General features: G+C 44.5%; 1 protein-coding gene across 3 annotated transcripts in view; it reads left to right on the top strand.

Moving 5' to 3' along the window:
* The window catches only part of CTIF (cap binding complex dependent translation initiation factor), a 150,609-nt gene that overhangs the window by 27,754 nt on the left and 103,944 nt on the right, over positions 1–18,911 (top strand). For 2 of the 3 annotated variants that reach the window (XM_071580922.1, XM_071580921.1), the window contains exons 2-4: positions 4,225–4,437; positions 7,603–7,686; positions 17,972–18,094. In XM_071580922.1, coding sequence (XP_071437023.1) covers positions 4,258–4,437; positions 7,603–7,686; positions 17,972–18,094 — 387 coding nt within the window. In that variant the 5' untranslated portion in view covers positions 4,225–4,257. The remainder of the gene's footprint in view (positions 1–4,224; positions 4,438–7,602; positions 7,687–17,971; positions 18,095–18,911) is intronic. The other variant, XM_071580923.1, reaches the window with a different exon arrangement.

Raw genomic sequence — 18,911 nt, 5'->3', positions numbered from 1 at the left:
CAGCAGGCCCAGGGCAGTGACCCTTCCCCTGGACTCTGCCTTGGGGAGGCCACACCTTGAGTGTTGTGTTCAGTTCTGGGCCCCTCAGTTCAGAAAGGATATTGAGGTGCTGGAGCGAGTCCAGAGAAGAGCAACGAGGCTGGAGAAGGGACTGGAGCACAAGTGCTGTGGGGAGAGGCTGAGGGAGCTGGGGGTGTTTAGCCTGGAGAAGAGGAGGCTCAGAGGTGACCTCAGCACTGTCTAGAACTCCCTGAAGGGAAGTTCTGGCCAGGTGGGGGTTGGTCTCTTCTCCCAGGCACTCAGCAATAGGACAAGGGGACACGATGGGCTCAAGCTCTGCCAGGGGATATTTAAGTTGGAGATGAGAAAAAAATTCTTTGCATAGAGAGTGCTCAGGCATTGGAATGGGCTGCCCAGAGAGGGGGTGGATTCCCCATCCCTGGAGGTTTTTCAACTGAGCTTGGCCGTGGCACTGAGTGCCATGATCTGGTAAAGGGACTGGAGCTGGACCAAGGGTTGGACTCGATGATCTTGGAGGTCTTTTTCAACCCAATCGATTCTATGATTCTATGATTCATTGCTGCTTTTCAGCCATCAGACTCATCACTTGGTTCCACAAGTTCAACAAGCCTGGAGCAGTCTTTGGGAGAAAGGGAATTAATGTACAAATGTCATAAAAAAATTATTTGCTGATTAAGAGTATAAGCTGTGTAGTTTACATAAAAACTGTATGATCCTGCTGGAGCAAGAACCCCATTTAGATCACTCTTAATAACAGCTATTAATAATAATTATACATTACAGTAATGCTGATAATTACTAAGTTAGAATAAACAGTTTGCACATCTATGGACGTTTTCTGCTGATGATTCCCTCTTTAATGGTCGTAGTAATGAGCACAGCATGGGCCTCATGTAGTCATAGAATCCTCCAATGATTTGAGTTGGAAGGAACCTTCAAGGTCATCTAGTTCTAAATCCCTGCCATGGGCAGGGACACCTTCCATTAGACCAGGTTGGTCCAAGCCCCATCCAATGCCAATTTGATGTTGATCTCTATTAATTATCATTAAGGAATATATCTGGGATCTGGGAATCCATAGTGGTAGGTGCTGAGCCAGCACAGATCCAAGGAGTCATTGCTCCATGAAGAGCTCTCAAGAACATTTATCTGCTCCAATGTGGGTTTGTGTTTTTCTTTCAAAACCTCTTTTATGGACTTGCTTTTAGAGTGAGGCAGGATGGGACACCTGCTTCAGGCACAGAGGTTTCCTGGCACATGGCACCAAGAAAAGCAGGAGACCATACATCACTTATGTCAGGAAACAGTGGTGGACAGGATTGATTTTGGAATGGGAGAGAAGGCTGAGTGTTAATGGGGAGAGTAAACCTTTGCAGATGGACTTGAATTGTTCTAGGTATTGGTGGATGCTTCCCTTCTAAAGGTACCTCTTGCCAAGGAGGAGGGGCTCCAAAAGCTGTTCCTTTGGAAGAATCAGGCTGCTTGAAACAGGAATCATCTTGTAGGACCCAGAAAACAGGCCTCTGTAAATCTTTGATCATCTTGGTTTGGTTTTCTCAAGCAGCTTTTATAGATGTGCATCTCACACTTAGTAGGTTTAGGTAGAGCTCAGTGGATGATGTGTGGAAAAGCCCTGCCTTGAGACAGTTTCCAGAGGATGTTGACTAAAACAGTGTTTATAGAATCATAGAATTTACTGGGTTGGAAAAGACCTCCGAGGTCATCAAGTCCAACCCTTGGTCCAACTCCAGTCCCTTTACCAGATCATGGAACTCAGTGCCATGGCCAGTCTCAGTTTAAAAATCTCCAGGAATGGGGAATCCACCCCCTCTCTGGGCAGCCCATTCCAAAGCCTGACCACTCTCTCTGCAAAGAATTTCTTTCTGATCTCCAACTTCAATTTCCCCTGGCAGAGTTTGAGCCCATTGTGTCCCCTTGTCCTATTGCTGAGTGCCTGGGAGAAGAGACCAACCCCCACCTGGCCAGAACTTCCCTTCAGGTAGTAATAGATAGTGATGAGGTCACCTCTGTCTGAGCTCTGGTACATCTCTGGGCAGGCTGGTGGCATTGGTGAGGCCAGTTTCATGCAAAGTGGGAGAAACTCACCTAAAATGGGTGAGAAATAGGTTTGGTGACAGTGACATGCTGGCAGTGGCATTGACACACCAGGAAGTCAGTGTCTGTGTTATAAAGGGATTCACACCAACTTGGTGCAGACTAAACATGTAAAAATTATTAGAGACTGTGACTTGTTCATGGCTTTTTTTATTATAAGGGTTAAATGTCAAACCAACTTGGTCTGACATGCATGGACATCTGCTCCAGGGATCTTTGTGTACAGTGATGATCCTGTCTCAGGTGTAGGTGATGACTCATGACCCTTTAGACACAGGGGAGTTTTCTTCCTCATAAGTGATGGCTTTCTTTAGAGAGAGGTGGTGGTGCTGCAAGATGGCTTGGTTTCAGAGTTTCCTGCTAGAGACTCATAAATATCTCCAATATGTGGTTCGTACTGTTTTGTTGTACCTGGTGACTTCTGAGAAACCCACTCCCTTTCAGTTCACCATCTCTGCTGTTGCTCAGCAATAAGTGTTGGTTGGGCACAGCAGTGAACACCCCAAAAGTGGAGGCATGTGTTAGCCTTTCCTCTGCTTTATGCTTTTTCATGGGTGTTCAAGGGGAAGCATCCACAGGGCTGGATTTCCTCCAGTGCCACGTTAAAAAAAAAATTATAATAGACAAAAAAACTTTGGGCTTTGTAATGTGTTGCCCCAGGGGATGGAGGGATTACCTCTGACCCTGCTTGCTTTATCCCAAGTGATGCCACCTGTCCCCTACCTCATGTGGTCATCTCTCATGCCATCACTCATGGGAGCCTCCTATTCTCCCAACTCTTTCTTTGGCATTTTGTATTTAATAATTGGTTCCTTCCATTTGATAATTGGCACTAATTAGCAAAAAGGGTAGAAGCATGCCCTCCTCCAGGGCTCCACACTCTCTGGGGCTGTTCCTTTTTTATTTCTTGACTTATCTCTTTTTTCTTTCCCCTTTTTAATGTGCCACATGATTTTTGTTCAGGAGCTAATGTGTGATATTGATCTATGTAATGAGCCTTTTTGACAGTCTGGGCACATTTGGGAATAATTCCTTGAGCAGAAGAAATCCTTAGGCCAGAACTGCTCGTTCTCAGCAGCTTCCAAATGAAGCCACAATTGTTCAGAAGTGAGAGATGAAAAAATAGTTCAGAAGCTGGAAATTACATGAGCTGGGAACAGATTATATTTTTTTCCCCTTCCCTTCCAGATGGCATGTGGCTCACTCTGAATTTCCTTAGTAATATTACACTTGTCTCTAAGCAGACTGTAAATATCCATTCCTGGTGAAGGAGAGGGTGAGGGATGAAGTTGCTGTGTCCTGCAATGTGGTGGGAGCTCCTCTGTCCCCTCCCTCCCAGAGGAATGTAAGTCTTACCACAAGACACTGGTCCAAAGTTCAGTTCTTTGCAAACATAGAATCACAGAATATCCTGAGCTGGAAGGGACACACAAGGACCATCCAGTCCAACTCCTGCCCTGCACAGCTGGTGGTTTTGTTTCCTTATTATGGGATTGGCATTAAGCCCTGGAGAACCAGAGAGAGAAGAGCATCATAAAGCCCCTACATGTTCTATAGATCCATTCTCCTGCAGTGAGAGGCTTTAAAAATAAATTCTGTTGTGATCTCTGTTTCATGTCCTTGCTGGACCATTTACAGTCATATCGTTGACTCAGCATAATTTACTGTTTACTGCCACTGTCCTGAAGAAGCTTTTCCATTATCAACTTCTTCCTACTCCTTGTCCACCATCCCTGGCTTCTCACCCTTATCCCACACAACTAATGCCATGGATTTATTAAATAAGCATTTCAGTTTTGTTTTCCTTTTGTGCTTATGTCTGGAGGTTTTCAGTAGGTTTTTTTTGAGAAGGAGGGCAGGAAATAGAACTGTTGTCCTTAAATGTGGGGATATTACAGAAATGGAACTTTTTTTTTGCCTGGTGGTCCCAAATATGACCACCTAGGATTATTACAAATGCATATGTACAACAAGAAATATCCTGCCTGTGGTAACTGATGGGCTTTGGCTGCTGGGTTTTTTTTTTAACTTTTCCTATAATTAGTGGGAAATAATTTTTCTTACCATTATTTTCTTTCACTTTCCCAGGCCTGCTTTGTTCTTGGCGTGTCTCCTGAAGGGATGGAGAACTCGTCTGTGGCATCAGCCTCCTCGGAGGCAGGGAGCAGCCGCTCCCAGGAGATCGAGGAGCTGGAGCGTTTCATCGACAGCTACGTCCTGGAGTACCAGGTCCAGGGGCTGCTGACAGACAAAACAGAGGGGGATGGCGAGAGCGAGAAGACACAGTCCCACGTCTCACAGGTGGGAGGAGGGCACAGAGTGGGAGAGAGGGTGGGGAATACTGGTGGCTTGTGGCCTTGGGTGGGGGGGTGCATGTCCAGCTGAAGTAGCTTTTTTAGGGTTTGGTTGTGAAGCAGGACAGGATAAAACACTGTATTTAGGGCAGCTTACTTGTTTGGAGTTACAGATATAGATAAACACATACGTATGTGTGTATATATATGTGTATATAGATACATATGTGTATACAGATACATATATACACACATATACATACAAATATATATATACACGTACATATATATAACTATGTACACACACACACATATATACACACATATATATATATATATGAGGTCTCCATCCAGTTGGTAACAGTCTCTTCATACTGGCTTCTGATTTTTTAAGGTCTCAAGTTACATCATTAAATTGTCCAAGGCCAGGTTGAACGGGGCTTGGAGCAACATGGTCTGGTGGCACAGGGAGTGGGATGATGGTCTTTAGTGTCTCTTACAAATCAAACTATTCCATGATTCTATGTATGAAGGACTCATCTTTATCAGGTATCAGCAGCATTTGTCTGATTTATCAGGTCTGTGTAGGTTTGCTGGAGCTGAGTGTCTGACCCAGAGCTCTGGACCCGGTTTATATCATCTCAGTGTGAAGAAATTGCCCATCAAAGGAACCTTTTTAAGAACAGATTTTGCTGGAGAGGTCTTTTACAGTTTGAGGGTAGAAGCTGCTTAAAGCGTGAGAAAATAAATATAAAAATTCACTGATACAAAGTACTTCACAGTACATTTTTTTAACCCAAGGCTGGACAGTGTCTGTGTTTGAGGTGACACTTTGTGGGGCCTTCAGGTCAAACAGACAAATGCTGCTTATTAACATGTCAAGGTTAGAAGTAGTACTGAAATAGAAATAAATTAATAGACGAAGTTTTGCAGCCTCTTCCAGCCTGTCCACACCTCTGCCAATAAGCCTGGGCTCCCTCTGCATCTTGAGGACAAAAATTGCTACTTCTTGTGGCAGCCCAGGTGCAATTTTTGCATTAAGATCCTTAATTGCAACAACCAAATACATCTTCCAGTGTTGGAAATGGAATTCTAGCTTTCCTTCCTGGTCTGTAGTGAACAAAAAATTATCTGCTGGGTTTCTAATGTCAGTTCTGAGAGCATTCTCTTTCAAGAAAAATTCATAATAATGGAAGAGCTGAACATGGAACCTTTTCATTAAACCACTTTTAGAGGCACCTCAAATGAAGCATCTAAATATGGTTGTATGCCAAACCACTGATGTAGAAGTTTAATTAGGATTTATATGTGAAGCTCCATCAAAATGCAATATTTGATATTTCTAGGGCTGTATATGGGACAAGAAGGGAGGATGATCTTCTACATAGGTCACCTAGTTTTATCAAGCCATGTCTTAATGGATGCATTAAAAAGGAATTATCTGTCAAAGGTCTGAATTTTTTTTACCTTGTATCCCAAATTTGTGTAAGAAATAATCAGGAATTTTTATTTCTGATTTTCTCTTCCTGATCACTACTTAGCAAAGCAATGAATAAACATGCACATATCCTGCCACTGGTTGGAGTAATCCTGATGGAAGGTGGCATGTTCCCTCTTAATGAGAGCTTGAGGAAGAAGGATGGGTTTAGGGGAAAGGCACTGGACTGTGACCAAGAAAATTGTTTTTCACTGCAAGGATCTGCCAGCAACTAAATCTTTAGTGTTGAGCAAGTTACTTAATCTCTCTGTGGTTTGTTTCTTTGTGTCTGCAGTAATGTTTTCTGTTGGCTGAGAGAGGATAAATCCACTCACCCATATGTGTGAGTTGCTGGGATGGTACCACATCCATGGACAACTGCTCTCTGTGCTGGGGGAAGGAAAGGCACACTACACACTGCTTCAACCTCCACACCACTCCCAGGGGAACTGAATCCATCACCAGTTTAGATCAACCTGAAGTGTGGATGTTCCCGTGGCGGGGATGTACTCAATCTTGCCCCCACTAGGAACAAGAGGAAAGTTAGAGGGAAAATATAATTTTATTTTGGCTGTGGACATGATAATGAATGAGCAGTGCCTTGGGAGACCTTTGCAGGTGTGTGGTTGCACTTAAAATTTTTAAAGGAGGTAGTCATAGGTCTGACAGAAGGCTCTCAAGAGTGATGGCATCATGAGCCTCTGCAGTTGGGTCAGCAGAGGTGGCAGGAGGCTGATGGGTAACTCTTTGGTGAGGGGAGACTGAGGTCCTCCCATTTGTGAGTTACAACAGGGTCTCTTATGAGGGTGTTTCTAGTGGTGACTTACTTTGTAGCCTCATCCATACCTGTCAAGCATCTCTCAAGTAGTTGCTGTTTGTGTGGAATTGACTTTTATTTTCTTCAGACATTGGCCTTGGGGATGGTTCCAAGTGCTGAATGTCACTAGAACAGCCAAGTGCTTCCAGGATGAAAGGTGTCAGAAATGGGGCTGGTCAGTCTCAACTTTGTTGGGGTAGGGACAAAATGTCTTTAGGATTAATCAGCTTCTCTCATGTTTGTCTAGTGAAAATTGCTTTTTAAATTTTTTTCCCCAATATGATGCTGCCCTTCATTTCTTTGGGGGAAAAAACCCTCAGCAAATGACCCCAAATTTAATTATTTTGGTGGAGGCATTTTTCTGTTAAACCTTGGGGTAAGCTGGCCTAAGCAGCTGGTGATCCCCTATGGCCACATATGGCAGTGGTCAAACCTACACCTTTGATCTTCATTTTTTTTTATATAAAAACACAGGGTTTTGGTACCTAAGGCCTTATATCTGCCCCTGAAGCAAACAGAGCTGGGAAAAACAGACATTTCGTGACTTTCCATGGAAGAATTCCATGGAAAAGAGTGATTAGGTCAAGCCTCCTGAGATTCCAAATAGCGTCTGAGTGTGCAAGGAAGTGTTGGGGATGGGTTTTATTGCAAAGCATCATTTCAGGTGCCTCCCTACAGCTATTCCTCCATTCACTGTCGACGGGTGGAGCATTTCCAAGCCAAAGCCTTTGGGATCATCCTCGGAAAAGGAGGGCTGCCACACACATAGAGTGGTGCCCGCGGCTGCACCGTGTTTTCTGTGCACTCTGGACTGACACAGCAGTTTTCCCCAGCCCAGCTATTATTTTACACAATCCCTTTTTTTATCCCTTTTGCAGTGGACGGCGGATTGTAGCGAGCAGCTTGATGGCAGCTGTTCCCCATCCCGAGGGAAGGGCTCGTCGTCTCACGAACACAATCAGGTAGGGCTTGTGCTTAGTGCTTTCCTCCCCAAACCTTTGCTTTTATTCTTGCACTACCTCGTCAGGCAGCACAGAGCCTGCCCGGGCTGCCAGCTTTCCTTCTCCCATGGAAGGCATCCGAAAGTTCATTCCTGCCAAAACCACGGGAGTTGGGTGACATCCTGATGTGTGAGTGGATGCTTTGACCAGGAGCTCATTGCTCTGCATAAAAAGGGGAAAATACGGAGCATCCCATTTATTCCTGAACAACTTCTGATTGCCACCTGTGTGAGGGACTGATTTGGAGCATTGGACCTGACTTGGAAGTATGAAATGTAGCTGGAAGGAGAGGTCTTTGTGTAACTGGCTTCTTGGTTCTGTGCTGCAGCACAAGGATGGTGTTAGAGGGTTAAATAGTTGAGATGGTGAACTGGGAGAAGGAACAAAACTACACATGCTGAGAGGCTACATTGGGTGTGCAGTAACAGAAAACCAATGTGGGTCAGTTTTGGTGGTTGTATGTGGTGTGAACATCAGTGAGGAGTATTTACCAAGCACTGCTGGAGATGGCTGTCCCTCACCTGTGTGAGCACCAGAGTGGTAGAGGATTGAGTAGTGTGGAGGTGTGGGTTTGACCGCTGTCACCTGGTTGAGGAGCTGCTGTGTCACCATGAGACCATCAGCTCCCTGAGCAAGGAGACATGAGACCAAGGTGTCTGAAAAAGGGCAGAACAGTGTTTCTAGTTGCTCTGCTTGATGGATGTACCACCTGGAAAAGGGACTTCAAGCTGGTGGGCTTTGTGCTCTTGCCCTGCTTGATGTCCTCCAGGTTCATTCCCATAGGTGGGATCCATGAGAAGGACCCTGGGAGTCCCTTGCAGGGTGTACAAGAGTCTGTGCCTGTCTGAGCAGTGCATGTCACAGTTCTTATTTTGGGCACAGTTGCTTCCCACATTGAACCATGCTGGAACTTCTTGGATTTGGGATGAGGGCTCAGGCATCTTCTCCTTGCCAGGGGCCTGGATGCAGGGATGTTGGGAGCATCTATACCAACATCTGCATCCAGCAAAAACAGCATCTTGTTGTGTATGAAGGTGTGTACCTCTGAAGGTGCTAGACAGGATTGTGGACTTAATTTACTACAGCTTTGATCTGCTCTGAATTATTCAGCAGCTAAACCTCATCCAGGTTCCCTCCCAGCATTGCACACAGATGCTTGATATTTGGCAGCTGGGAGTTTGGCCTTTTCCATCGAGCCTTCTTGGGTGGCTCGGGCTGTTGTCAGGACCAGGTGCTTTCCCTGGGGAAGAATCCAGTCCTGGTTCTTCACCCAAGGATTCCTCTGACATGCTGGTTGCTGGTGGGTACCACAGGAGGATGCAGGAGTCATGCACGAGTGATACTTGCCTAACATCTTCCATCTGCTTGGTGCCAGGAGCATTTTTGTTTCAACATATGTGTTTTTGGGGGGTTTTCTTGCTGGAATTTGTTGGGGTTTTTTTCCTGGGAATTAAAGCTATTTGATTTCCTCCAACGGGGAGCTTCTTTTCCACATACAAATACCATTTGCTGATGCCCAAGCTGCTTACCCTGTGTTTGGGCTCTCTCCCAGCCTGCAGCAGAGCTAGTAATTATCTCTCTCTGTGTTTGGCTTCCTTTAACTGTGAGTAACAAATTTTCCTTGGCACCAAAGAGATGCTGCAAGCTATTGTTCTTCTGTCCAGGCAAGCATTTCTCTTACTGACATAGAAATGAATCACTTCTGGTGAGGACCAGGTGCAGTTTATTACCATTTCTGGCTGTTGAGATATTACTGGTAGCTTTAAACATTACAAAAAGATTAATCATTAATAAGGTGTTCGTCTTGAATGAAAACTATCAATCACTCTTCAAACCTCCTCAGGAAGTAGCTAATTATTTTCCAGTGGATGCAGGGGTTGGGTTTTTTGTTGCATTTTTTTGTGGGTTTTGAGGGGTTTGGGCAGAAAATTGAATTCCTAATCTTCCTGTTTTGTTTCCAGCTGATATTTCTGCATTTTTGGTCTTAGTTGAAAAATACTTGGATGTGAGATTTCTGCTGACTTCAGCTGCTGTGAAAATGTGGGTTATGTGTCAGTGACCGTGATATGCCTCACGTGGTTCTAACCTGGCCATCAGAGAGGGCATTTATATGGAAATCTAGGTTAGTCCTGGAAATATATGCAGAACCTGGTTCATTTTCTGAGAAGCCAGCGTAGTCCAGGGCTGCATTTTCAAAAGTAATTGGCTTCCTAAAGATTATAGGGGAGCCAAAAAAATGCTGACTTTCCCATGCCTGAAAATCTCTCTATACATCCCTAAGTACCTGATGCCTTTGAAATTCTGGTCTGCAAGATCCAGCAAGGTTAAGATAAATAAAAGAAAGATTTTGTTTAATGTGTATAGGTGTGTTAATGTATTTATACAGACATTTATATTTAGTGTGTGTGTATATAAACATCTACTGGTTGTTGTACAAGTGTGGGGCTGAGATCAGTTTCTGAATAATATGCAATTTAAGGGTAAAAATTAGGTGTCTTGGTACAGCCTGCAGTCCAGGATATTCCTAAATTGCTGGTTTTCTGATGTCATTGTGTATCTCTGGGAAAGAGCATTCCAGACTTGTCCAGCATGCCCTTACTCTACTTGGTTGAGATGTCTCTTCGCAGCTGTGGGAGAGTATGTGGATGTCAGTTCCCATAGACTGGCTCCTGAGTGGTGGCTTAAAAATTGAGAAAATTCCCCCTTGAAAACCTTTTACTCCAGTCTTTCCAGTCCTTGGGGCGGGAGGCTAAGAGGAGATAGTCTGTTCATGGGGGAATCTCCTGAGATATATTTTGTGGACTCCTGGTCTGCTGAGAAAATCCTGGTCTCACATTCAGCTCATCTGTCAAACCCCCTGTGTTTGAGTGATACCCCTCAGAAGCTATGTTGAGCCTCTGGGGTAAAGACTACTCTGTTGAACTCTTCAAGATATTACCTGAGCACCTTATTCCCTCTATAAATGAGGAAAGTTTAGGTAATGAAATAATTTTAAATCCTTTTATGTTTGGAATTTTTTTCCCCCAAAAAGACCTAGTGGGAAGATTTTATATAATACTTTATTTGCATTCCCCTTGTGAGGCTGTGGCAAGTAGGAAGCTCTTTGATATATTTCTGAGAGCAATTCATTAAGTAAAACACTTGTGGTATGGTACATATTTAGGGAGCCAGCAGAGCTCTTGGTACATGAAAGGCCTGACAGCAGCTCCATCCCAGGCTCTCCTTATATAAAGGGCATTAACAAAAACCAGAGCAACTCTGTGGGTTTGTCCCATTTCTCCAGGCAGTGGGAGAGGGAGAGCTGCAAATCCTCCTTCCTGGCCAAGTCCATCCCTTCCCCTATGGTGGCTGGCTGTCACCCACCATCACCGAGCAAAAACCCATGTTGTTGGCAGTAAATGGGACAGGCTGTTATTCTGCTGCTTGTTTGACGTTGTGTCCTTGTCCCACCAGGTCCAGCAGGGACTTGGTGCATGATTTGGAACCTCAGAGGCTTCTCCATTTGATGGTCATGTTGTCAATCCACTGAGCAGTGGAGGAGCAGGCAGGGTTTGTGGGTCACATCTGGATTATTTTACACCTTGCTCGTTGCACACTTCTCTGGTCCTCCCTGAGGAGCTGGTGTTGGAGGAGATGACTTAGTTTGCCATTTAATAGGAGTATTAAACCAATGGAAACAGCAGCACTCTTGTGGCAGGATGAGGTCATGGGTTTCCACTCTTGGGCCTTGGTTGGAATTGGTGAGCTGGCTGGAGTCAAGAGCATCCCAAGGGCTGTGCTGTTGTAAGACTTCTGACAAGGGCCTGGAGTGAGAGGATACGTGGGATTTGTCTTCACACTGAGAGAGGGAAGAGTTAGATTGGGTATTATGAAGAATTCCTTCCCTGTGAGGGTGGTGAGGCACTGGTACAGGTTTGCAGAGAAGCTGTGGCTGCCCCATCCCTAGAAGTATCCAAGGCCAGGTTGGAGGAGGCTTGGAGCAACCTGGTCTAGAGGAAGGTGTCTCTGCCCATGGCAGGGGCTGGAATGAGATGATCTTGAAGATCTTGTCACTCCATGCCCCTGGCATGCAGTCATGGCTGGGAAAGCTGTTATGTTGCCAAAGCAAAGGCAACAGTAGGTGTAGGGGGGATGTGTGAAGGTTGTTTCTTGGGAAACAGCAGATTTCAATGCATAGTAGAACTTCATGTTATGGAGAGTGGAAAAACCAAATTATCCGTGCAGATTTCTCTTGCAGTTCCATGGAATTTGTTTTGCAGGCTTTAGTGCTGCTTGGCTTTCTGGACTCAAACACCAGGAAATCCTCCCTGATTGATGCTGTAGAGACAAGGGATCATGGCAAGGGATCATGGTCTTGGGTAGGAGCCAGGTCACTACATCCAGAGTTGCACTGAGGCTCCAGTGATGAGCACTGCTGTCACATAAACTTCTGAAGTTAGCAGTGAAGTTGTCTTGCTGGCTTAAACCTACTGACATCAGCAGGCACCATGTAATGCCCTAAATCCTTGGCTAGCCAGAGCAGCACTGGAAGGTGAGTGGGCTGGCAAGAACTCTTGAACAAAGATGTAATTTATTTCCATGTGCCGATCGACAACCTGTGTCTGACTTGAATTGCCCATTCTTGGGTCTAGATCTGAAACAAAATGAGAGGGATAATCCTGGGGGTAGTTTAGGGTTCTCCATCATAGCGCCTATCATAGCCCAGAGCCCATTTCTACACTGAATTTGGTTGAGGTTGGCCACCACACTGAAGACCTGTTAGGACAGGTGGGTGCTGGGAGATGCTGCAGTTGCTGTTGACTTGTTTCCAAAAGAAAAAGAGAAAGTGTGAAATATACAGTGCCTTTTCCAGACAGTACATATTGGTGTGTATCCCTGATGGAGGAAGAAATTAAAACTTTAAGGGTTGACCTGCTTATGATCAAAGAGCAGGTCTGAGAAAACCAGTCACCTAATGGTTTTCTGCCTGTAATTGCTGGGTGGTGCTCCCTCCCTGTAGTGAATGGAGCCTTGTTCAATTACATTTGGAGAGGATGCTGAGAAAGTAATCAAGTCCCTTAGCTAATGTGTAGGTTTAACTTTCTCTGGGACTTCTGTCTGGGATATGCCTCATGAAGCAGCACCACTCCATGGGCAGCTGACACCTTCTTGGGTGTCTGAAGGTCAGGGAGTGAAATGTGTCACTGCTTCACTGCCTGATTTAGGACAACTGTTGCTGCTTCCCAAGAATGGAAGAAGGTGTCTTCTAGGCCTGTTGTCACTAGTGACTGACTTGGGAGAACACCTTGTCACTCTTTGTGTAGAGTGGACAGGGTGATGCCTCTCTGCCCGCTGAAGGGAGAGCTTCCCACACACTATTTTTGTGAAACTTGCATTAGCTGATTTGCCTTTGAGATCTCCATTCTTCCAGACTTGGATGAGTAGGTCAGTAAAGTGCTGAAGCTTTTGGCAGGGGAGGGATGACGAGCCATTTCTTCTGATGCTCAAGCAGTGCCTTTCTGGTGGGTTTTTACAGCACATCTGAAGTTCTCAGTGCCATTCTGAGTCCCTCAGTGTTCCTCTCTGAAGTTCTCAGTGCCATTCTGAGTCCCTCAGTGTTCCTCATCTTCATCCCTTGTGTGTAAACGAGCTATCTAGCCCATCCTGCACTGGCACATTCCTCCTGATGTTGTTGGAACTTACCTGGATATTCCAGGAAGATCTTGCAGGCTTAACCTTTTAATTCCAAGCCCATCAGGTCCTTTGGTCCTGTATTGTGGCACAGGTATAGATAAAACCTTATTTCAGTAAAAAGAAAAGCTCCAAGTGATGTTTGCTGTCCCTTCTGCTGCGATTTTTACTAAAGCAACAATTAGGAACTGTACCAGATTGGAGAGAGCTGGGGAAGGTGGACATGGATCTGGAGAGGGAAGGAGCAGAGACAAAAGGATTGTGTTTTCTGCACAGTATTTTTACTAGACTATGTTTTTCTAATGTTTATATAGCTTTATGCAATGCATGGAGAGGAAAGAAGCTGGAAATTTTTTCCTGCTAAAATGTTTAGAGTAACCTTAGTGTTTTGGGAATTTTTTAAAGATGCATTTTAAATTATTAAAATAATTAAATAATTTATTTTCCATAATAAAATTGACATGGTTGTTCTTGTATAGGTCTAGAAGCACAGGGAGGTTCTTGGACCTGGTATAAAAGTTCTGCATAACTGGAAGATCTGGCAGAAGCACAAAGTGGGTCTGTGAAAACCTTTGCTGCAGAAAAGCTCTGAAAAGAATCTTTTACATGGTAGCTGTCTTCTGTTCTGACCAGGATTGAGACCAAGGTTCTAGAGTCATTTGAAGGACACCCCACAACTTGATCTGGGGAGTTCCTTGTAGGTGCAGTGGTGAGACCGTTGTTACCCTGGAGAATATCCCAAAGGCTTTTGGGTCCTGAGAAATCCTTTAGCTTTCTGTGTTTTTTTCTCTATCCCACTTAAGGCTGTAAATGCTGTACATTGATTATTGAAATTTTTACATATGATTGAACATGAATCCCATCCAGAATCCACTGAGGTCTTTGGGACACAAAAGCTTTTGTTATTGCCAGGATTGATCTGCATCTGTACCAGCACAGCCCACTTCACCCATGCTTATCATCACTGAGAGCAACCACGTAGGTGATCACTGTGTTTCCATTTATTGCTTGTGCTCTGAAGAAACTTATCTTCTTTTTTCTGCAAATAGGATTTTCAAACTTGTACTGAAGCAGTAGCAAGTATTAACTCTTGAGCTGGCAAAGGCAGCGGGATTAATTAGTTCATGCCTTGAAGAGCTCGCTGCGAAGGTGAAAATTGCAGTGTAAGTGAAACATATGATTATTGCTAATTAAAATGCAAATGTTAGATTTGACAGCTAGTTTCCAAAGAAGGGTGGCTGTCACTGTTGATGTGCATGAGCCTTGCTGTTCCTGAGGAGATGCAGAGCTTGGCCAGAAGGATTGGCATGGATGAGAGCAGTGGCTGAGAATCCATCTCTGGAGAGGGTGATGTTTTCCCGGCAAGTACCAAAGTGTGGCTCAGAAGTCCCATCTCCTGATGGTGAGCGTAGACCACGAAGGTAGGTGGAGGAGCCCATCTAAGAGCTGAGAGCAAGAGTTCAAGCGTTGTTTGGAGTGTTGGAAGAGATTGGGAGCCTCTTGGTCTTTTGAGGGCAGGGCAGAGAATAACAGGGCCAGTTGATGGGGAATTGGTTGGCAGAAGGCAAGGAATGAAGAGCTTTGTGGCATTACAGCTGTTTCTTCAGCTTTTGTCAGCTTTGGCAGACAATTCTGTTCCTGTAACTTGCTGAATTTGTTTAGCAAGAGCACTGTGTGGGAGATGCATCCCATGCTGCAGGATGGAGGAAGAGCAGTGCCACCTCTTACCATTGCCAAGCTTTCTGCTGAAGTCCAGTTGCCTGTATGGGTTTGGAAATGTTTTTTAAATGGGCTTTGCAATGATGCTGGTGAAGAGTTTTTGTTGCTTTGTTGTTTTTTTAAGGAGCAGTCGCTACCTGCATACTCTCACACACTCCTTGAGCATCACACATGAGGCTGGTGTGAGCTTACTTGCTCCTGCAGAAAGGAATTCTACAGAGAGGGTTTCTGTTTTTCAGGAAGTGGCTTTATTAAGGGACACAAAGCAACCAGAAATGTCTTAGAGAGGTTCTGGTGGACATATTTTTTTATGGAGTCTTGAATCCCCATCAGTGAGTTATCAGTAACAAGTTTTTTATCTACCACAATTAGTCAAAAATTTGGGGTGAATATTGAGTGTGGTTGTGCTGGTGAGTTTAAATGGAAGTGTATTTAGGCCATACTCGTTTGGACTGTTTCAGCTTCAACAGAAGTTTCAACAATTATTAGTTTAACGATTTCTGTTCTAAAAATAGTTTTCCAATATTAATATTAAGAGACCATTAGAAAGATAAGGAACATGAACAGGGGAAAAGCCCTGGAACATGAGTTAGTGCCAGGAGACAAGCTGATTTAGTAAATGGGTACCTGTGATTGTGATCTAACTGTTCTGTGCTACATCCACATGGCTTTCTTGTTGGATGTTGATGCATGGTGGTAGCAATCTCCCTGTTTCTCACGAGGGTTTTATTGTGGCCAGCAATGTTTCTGGAATTTGCAGAACCTCAGATTGTCTGCAGAAAACTGCAACTAAAAGTTGGGTCAACCAAATATAACTGATATAAGTGTTTATTTTCAATGCAACCTGGTGCCACCATAGCATTTGGCAGAGAAATTTTGTGTATGTGAATGAACAAGGTGTTCAGAGTGTAAGATAACATGCTAGTGGTAATTAATCCTTCAAACATGAAGGTGCATTTCTCCCAACCCTCGCTTCATCAGGTGCACCTCTTTCCCACGCCAAATGAGATATTTCTCACTTCTCAGGAGGCCTGCAAGCTTGGCTTTTCCCCAAGGCTTCCCAAAGCAGCCACCTGCCTGTGTCTCACAAGTTTTTTTTTATCTTTGTGCCAATTTAACACCTCCCTTAGTTTTGTGCCATTTGGTATTTCTCAGCCATCGGCAGATTCAGGTCGGGGTGTGATAAGAAGGGAAAAATGTGCTTCAAGTGTGGTAACATTTGGTGGGAATAACCACAACCTTTCAGGTTTCATTTATATACAACTTGGAAAACAGCTGATCTTCTCTTTTACAGTCACTCCTGACTCTAGGCTATAGCAACCATTATGTTTTTGACCTTGCTTGCAACTAACTAGGTTTGAGGATGGAGAATGTGCAGCTGGAGCAATGCAGAAACCAGCACTAGTGTGTTTTGCATCTTATCCCTCTTTTTGGGTAAATACATGTTTCCTGTGCATTAAGGTCCACACTGGACCACTGGGTAGCATCACCTTAGGCAGTTTAGGGTCTGCTGTGGAGCTGTTTCCTTGCCCCTTGCAGCCCAGATAGCCCTGGTGGAGCTGGGACCTGAGCTGTGCTCTCAGATTAGTGGCCTGGATATGGCTGTTGTGTTCAGAAGAGTTTGAGTGGTGAGTCCTTTTGGCTTTTGAAGGCCAAGGGTGGCCCTGCCCTTGCCTTAGCCCATGGCAGTGTCTGCAGGATCTCATGTAGCACCATGAGGATGTCTGAGACATAAGAAACTCTCTTTAAGTGTCAGCTCTCACACCAGTCCCAAAACATATGCTTCCCTTTGTATTTCCCAGATTTTCGGAGTAATTGAAAGAATTTAAGATTCTGCACTCTGTGATTTCATGGGTTTCTAATCATTTTAGGTCACTTCAAAAGTCTTTCCCAAGCCTCTGAGCAAAGCTTTTGAAGCAATTATCCTGACAATACCCACTTTTCTCCCCAAACACCTTGTGGGATATTTGTAGAGGGCTGGTCAGGTGAGTTATTCTGGTTTTCAGATGAGTCATTATGCCCTGAGGACTGAACAAGAAACCTGCAAGTTACTTGACAGCACAACAAGTAAGAGAATAAAGGAGAGCATTAGGCACAGCTCCTTAACAGGCAAAAATAGTGATTTGTGTAATGTGTCTTCTGGTGAACTAAAGGTGTTCTCAGGTGTGTGAGTAGCTGGACTCCAACAGTGGGCTAAGCAGTGGGAAAAGCTGGCTGAGATGTTGATTATGGGTCTCAGAGGGGAATTAAGGAAATAGGATGGAATGTAATGGAATTGGATAAGATGGGATAGGGTAGGGTAGGGTAGGGTAGGGTAGGGTAGGGTAGGATAGAATAGAATAGAATAGAATAGAATAGAATAGAATAGAATAGAATAGAATAGAATAGAATAGAATAGAATAGAATAATTTCAATTGGAAAGGACATGCAACAGTCATCCAGTCCAACTGCCTGTTCAATTCAGGGCTTTCACAAAGTTAAGGCCTATTGTTAGGGATGCTGTCAAAGTGCCCTTAAGCAGCTTTGGAGGGTGTGGGGTTGCTGAATGTGTGTAATTAATCCTCATGAAGATAGGGAAGGTGAGTATTATTTTTCCTCATGCATACACTGGAGCACTAGAGACAGGTCTTATCTTTATCAAAGCCTCCCACAGTGTCATCCCTTTGCAATGTATAAACAGAACATGCTAAAGGACTCATGAGGAAGCCCCAAACACAGGGTGTTGTGCATGGGCATGATTTTGTAGGTGCTGGCAGGTGTGGTCTGGGAGCTGGAGCTCTCTCTCACCAGGTCAGTGGTTTTTGAATGTGCAGGATGGAGTTGCCATTGACTAAAGCAACCTGTTTGTTGTTTCCAGGAAGAGTGGGATCACAGCAGCAGTGGGAGCACAGGATCCCGGACGGGGTCAGGCTCCAGGCAGGGGTCTGGATCCAGGTCTGGCAACCACGGGAGAAGCAGCCAGTTCAGGCAATCAACCAAGGTATACCTGGTAGTGCTGTGCTGAAGTTGTGTCCTTTGCTTGCTGCTTATTGGAGGCATCTTCCCCAGGTATTTGTTGTGTGTGTCACACATAGGTGTGGGTGCATGTCAGTTTTGAAGGACACTTCAAAGACTTAATTAATTCACCCATAATGTGTGACCTGTTGAGGTGTGCTGAGTGCCTTAGTATTGGGAAAGAAGTCCCTAGTCAGCTGGTTTAGTGCAAAGGAAATCAGGTTTATTTTCTTTATTTGAAGTCTTGGCATATTTCAATTTTGGGAAACTAAGAGATGTCTAATTATTTGCTGGTAAGTCTTTGTTAGATGTTGGTAGATGAGTGGACACCACATGGATGGTGTTGGATGGTGATGTTGAGTGCAGCTGCTTTCTATGTGGGCTCTCTGTAGGTCTAGATGGGGAGTTACCTTCCTACTTACCCTGCAAAAGACTGTAAGAATCCACTTTCATGGTTTCAGCCCCTGTCTTGAACTCAGACCACGGACCATTCCTGTTTGTTTGAATCTGCCTCATCTCCTCTCTTCTCTTGGAGCTGCTCAACTTATGCACATGGGAGCATGGGTTGTGCCAGAAGTGGGGGGCAGACTCTGGGAGGTTTAAACGTCCTGGTCCTTTCTTCCATTTCATCCTCCTGAAGAGATTAAGGAAAACAGCCTATCCTCCTGATGCTGTGGTGGGACAGGACCCAGAGAACCAGATTGTTGCTGGGAAGTGATGGTCCTTTTTGGTGGGAAGGAATGAGACTCAACATAGCCATTCTTCTTTGAGCAGGAATAATAAATGTCTATATTTTTCTCTGT

The sequence above is a fragment of the Pithys albifrons genome, chromosome Z (assembly GCF_047495875.1).
Source record: "Pithys albifrons albifrons isolate INPA30051 chromosome Z, PitAlb_v1, whole genome shotgun sequence".
In the NCBI taxonomy this organism is placed as follows: domain Eukaryota; kingdom Metazoa; phylum Chordata; class Aves; order Passeriformes; family Thamnophilidae; genus Pithys; species Pithys albifrons.
This window is presented reverse-complemented; position numbering and strand designations above follow the sequence as displayed.